A 4591-nucleotide genomic window follows, 5' to 3' on the forward strand; every position below is an offset into this window, starting at 1 on the left:
GCACATTAGCACACATCTGTCCTGGTTTTGCCTGGGACAGAGTTAATTTTCTTCCTAGTGGCTGATACAGTGCTGTGTTTTGGATTTAGTACTAGAAGAATGCTGATAACACACTAACTAACCCAGTTGTTGCAGGTAGCGCTTAGATTGGCCAAGGGCTTCTCAGCTCTCAGCTCTGCCAGGGGCACAAGGAGCTGGGAGGGGACACAGCTGGGACAGCTGACCCCAACTGGCCACAGGGCTATTCCATACCATATGATGTCATGCCCAGTGTATAGAGATGGGGGAAGAAGGAGGAAGGGAGCAATGGCGTTTGTCTTCCCAAGTCACTGTTACGTGTGATGGAGCCCTGCTTTCCTGGGGATGGCTGGGCACCCGCCTGACATGGGAAGTGGTGAATTAATTCCTTGCTTTGCTTTGCTTGCGTGCATGACTTTTGCTTTCCCTATTAAACTGTCTTTATCTCAACCCACCAGTTTTCTCACTTTCTGATTTTCTCCCCCATCCCATTGTGGTGGGAGTGAGCGAGTGGCTGCGTGGTACTGAGTTGCCAGCCAGGGTTAAACCATGACAATGTCACTTGTCGACAGACAAATCAAAGCAAGCAAGGTATGCTTTCTCTTTATTTAGAACAAACGAGGGGAACTGTGCTGACTTAAAAAATAAACCACCAAAAAACCCCCTCCCAAATAGTCAGGACCTGTAAGTGTGAAGTGTAATGATCTGGTGACAAAGCCAAAATGAGAGTTACTAATATTAAATATATTAATTCTCTAAGTAAACCTCTAAAATACTACAGTTTGATGATTGTAAAATCAGCTTCTGAAATAACAAAGCTCAGCTCTCAAAGAGTTTTGACCCTTTTGTTGTTTTTATTCCCAAAGGCAAAGATAAGGAGGGAAATAAAAATCCTTAAACACATCTTGTTGCCTAGCTTTTTAAAGTGTTCTTTATTAGTTGTTGACTTTTTTCATGGCTAAGTGTTTTTTCAGCACAGTGAGTGCTTTACATGCCAGCTTGGCTTGGCTTCCAGGCCCTTCACAAGTTCCAGCTTGCACGCTCCTACAGCAGCTGGTGCGGCGTGAGATCCATTCCGCCTGCTCCAAAGCAGCAGCCGCTTGTGATGTGAAGTGGAATGGATGGCCATTGCGTTAGGCCCTGTGATCTACTCAAGCCTGACTTTAGGAAGCAGCCAAAACCTAATTCCATGCTTGCTTCCCGTCCAGGCGCTTGCTCTGCCAGCTCGAGCGGGAGATGGTTTCTCTTTGTACCCAAAGTTAATGGGCGCTGCGCTGTTTGCAGGACCTCAGTGCACAGTGAACGAGAGCCCCCACCTTTGGCTGTTCAGTCTTGAAGGCTCAGGCCCCAGCATTGGAGCTGCTTTACCTGTCAGTAACTCTGCTTATCTTCTTCAGACATTTATAAGCCGTTTTCGTCGGATCATGGACTCCTCTCAGAATGCTTACAACGAAGACACATCAGTGCTGATGGCTCGGCTGGATGAGTTGGAGCGAGCCTTATTTCGGGCTGGCCAGAAAGGGCTGAATGACTTCCAGTCCTGGGAAAAGGGACAGGCTTCCCAAATCACAGCTTCCAGTCTGGTCCAAAATTATGGGAAAAGAAAGTTCGCAGACATTGATGGTTAAAAGCCTGAGGAGTGTGCAGCTGCAGCGGGGGACACCGGGAGGTTTACAGTCCGTCTGTCAAAGAAGAGAAGTATGAATCAGCTTTGGAGAAGGACAAGGCTCCCCATCCATTAATGGGAATTCTTCTCTGTAACATCTTCGGATTAGATCAGTGCTAATGTTAAATGCAGGCGCCAAGAGTGTAAAGAACCAGCTCGCATCGCATCCTTAGATGGCTTTACAGCTTAAGTCAGTGCTCCCGAGGGTTTGTGGTTAAAAGTGCTTGCTGGGTGGCTGAAAGGGTATGAGAGGAATTTCTAAAGAGGTAATCAATATTTATTATTCTTTATTTTCTAAATTAATATTTAAAATACCAGATCTGTTTGGAAAAAAGTGCAGTTCTTTGTATTTCATCTTACTCTCCCCATTCCAGCCTCCTGGGAACAGCTGGGAACAGCTGTTCCCAGGTTCCCTGTTCTTCGGAGAGCCCCAATGGTGTGGGAAAAAAAACATACAAACCACACTGAATTTTTCCTGTTTCTTGTACACTGAGGTGGAACAGGTACAATATGCGATGCAGGAATGTTTTCCTTGCTGACTTTTGCACGCAGTGTTTGTGCCCCACCTCCTCTAACCCAGGTAGCAAGCGAAGTGGCTGTGCAGATCCCACATGCTGCCTCGTCCTCTCCTTTTTGGCCCTTGCGTGCTCAGTGCTGCACAGTGCAGAGAATGTTCTCATTTGATATGAGGGGCTTTTGCGATGGGTACGTCTCTGTGACAGGTGTTAAGCTCCTCTGCTTGTTTTACGGAGGAGGCAATGGAAGGCAACTAAGAGTCTGGACCGGATCAGAAGCAGCAACTTCAATGGAAACTCTCCCCTGCTGTCAACCTCTGAGCCACCTGTTTTTCCATGAGAAATTCTTCTGATTACTAAATTTGGTTGGTGGAAGGGACAGAGCAGACCAACTGAGTTTCTTTCCTTCTGACCCATCTAAATGATCCTAGTGAAACGATCCTGGTAAATGCTCTTCTTGCCGGTGGGAGTGGCTGGAGTTTGAACTTGCTGAGCGGAACAGTGGTCATCATCCCACGTGCATGCCCTTATGCCTGGCTCATCTGAGGGCCTGCTGGGTTGGACAGAAGGCAGTTGGTTCTCTCTGCAGAGCTTAACTCCTGCAGCCATCAGGATGGTTGTCCTTTGGAAGCAGGTATTGGACATCTTATGGGTGCTTCTAAGCACCTGCAGAAGGTGGGCCTTCCAGAGTACCCAAGTGGGGGACCCAGACCATAGTGACACTGAGCGCTTCCTCGGCTATGGGAATCACTGGGAGGTGACAGCAGGATCCAAATCTTGAAGGAGTTGTTACTGGACGTGCAGATGCACCTGGATATTGCATACTTCAAACTGGGAACCTCGAGTACAACGGGTGCGTGGCCATTCCTTGGCCAGGGGAGTGAAAGCTGTGCCTCTGGCGGTGGTGAGAGGGGACAACGTGGTGGCTTCACAGCACCTTGGTGTCTCCCCTGCATGGGGCCAGCTGTCCTGCTGCAGGAGACTAATGGGAAGCTGTGCCAGACGAAGTATTTCCAGTACACACAAGATCAAACACTGCTGCACTTAATGACTTAATGGCACATAATAGCATTTTCATGAAGCTTTTGTCTATTGTCTGTTTCTGGATTTTTATGTTGAATAAATATTTTGTAAGGGGATGCTCATAGTATCAAATGTCTGTTGTTAATTGCCCCGCAGCAGAAAAATTAGCCATAGATCAGAAAGCGCAGGTCTCTATGAAACCGTAGCCATGACAGGTAATGCAGTCCTGCTTGTATCGTTCCCCTTCTCTTACAGGTAGTGCAGTTGTGAGCTATGTTCGTGCAGTCATACCAGTGCAGAAGTGGCTCCTGTCTGACTTAGCCCAGGTGGGCAACTGCTCTTTGCTCAAGTCGTGGGAGAGACTCTGCCAACCAGTCAATACGCTCTTGATTTTATAACTTGCATGTTTATGAAACTCGAGATGGGTGTAGGTGCTTCCGTGTTACCTCAGCTCTGCTGAGGGGTGGTGGGTAGCGGGTGGGAGCTGGCCAGCTGTATTTGTACCCTGCTGCTCCGGGCGCTGTAGTGCAGACTTTGTGTAGCGTGTTGAGGCTGTGTTCAGCGCCTCCGCTGCAAGGGAAGTGAGTTCAGCTCCATCTGTGATGAGAAGCATTTCTGAATTGGAAGGTTTATTTTAAGGAGACGGTGGCTTTGAGATCTAGTTCATTTATAACCAAAATCATGAGTTCTTTAGCCTCTGGGCTGGCTGTGGTGACTATCCAAATGTGTTCGCCAGCATTTTTAAGAACATTTTTACTTCTCGACTGCTGGGTGCAAAATCCAAGCAGATTTGCCAAATCCAAGCTCATTTGTCAACATTTTATGCAGCTTTCAGAGTGGGGAGAAAAAAAAATCCCTGAAGTAGTCCTCGGTATAGGTAGGCTTTTTGTGAGTGGAAATGTCACTTCTGGTAACCCTGAGGGTTCAGGAATGAACACCAGTAAGACCCTTAAAAATTGGATCCTATAGTTTTAATGACAGTATGTGGTTTGTAGACTTGATACTGTTGTGGTTTTTTGTTTGTTTTTTTTCCTTGCTGGCTGGGTGCTTTTTTTCTGTCCAGAAATACAACAGAAGCGTGCTCTGCACTTTTTAGGGACACCACAGCAGCAAGCTCTTAAGTTAGAGGAGTTTGGACTTACGTGTTTTCAGAATGGCACAATAAATCCTTGTTACAGAACTGTACAGAAGAGGTCTGAAAAGGACTTTAAAATGTGATTTCTCCCCATGTCTCTCAGCTTTTAAACTGGAGGACTACTGATGCTTCACAGACTTACAGAATCCCAGCACGGCAGGGGCTGGCAGGGCCCTCTGGAGATCATCCAGCCCAACCCCCCTGCTCAAGCAGGCTCACCCAGAGCAGGGTGCA

At 47.3% G+C, this 4591-nt stretch overlaps 1 protein-coding gene across 1 annotated transcript in view; it reads left to right on the top strand.

Moving 5' to 3' along the window:
* GINS3 (GINS complex subunit 3) overlaps positions 1-3269 on the top strand; it is a 25762-nt gene extending 22493 nt beyond the window's left edge. Inside the window, exon 3 of the mRNA XM_009643377.2 lies at positions 1416-3269. Within this exon, the coding sequence (XP_009641672.1) occupies positions 1416-1646 (231 nt within the window). The 3' untranslated portion in view covers positions 1647-3269. The remainder of the gene's footprint in view (positions 1-1415) is intronic.
* The last annotated feature ends 1322 nt before the right edge of the window (positions 3270-4591 follow it).

The sequence above is a fragment of the Egretta garzetta genome, unplaced genomic scaffold (assembly GCF_000687185.1).
Source record: "Egretta garzetta isolate BGI_Z169 unplaced genomic scaffold, ASM68718v1 scaffold27, whole genome shotgun sequence".
Classification (NCBI taxonomy): domain Eukaryota; kingdom Metazoa; phylum Chordata; class Aves; order Pelecaniformes; family Ardeidae; genus Egretta; species Egretta garzetta.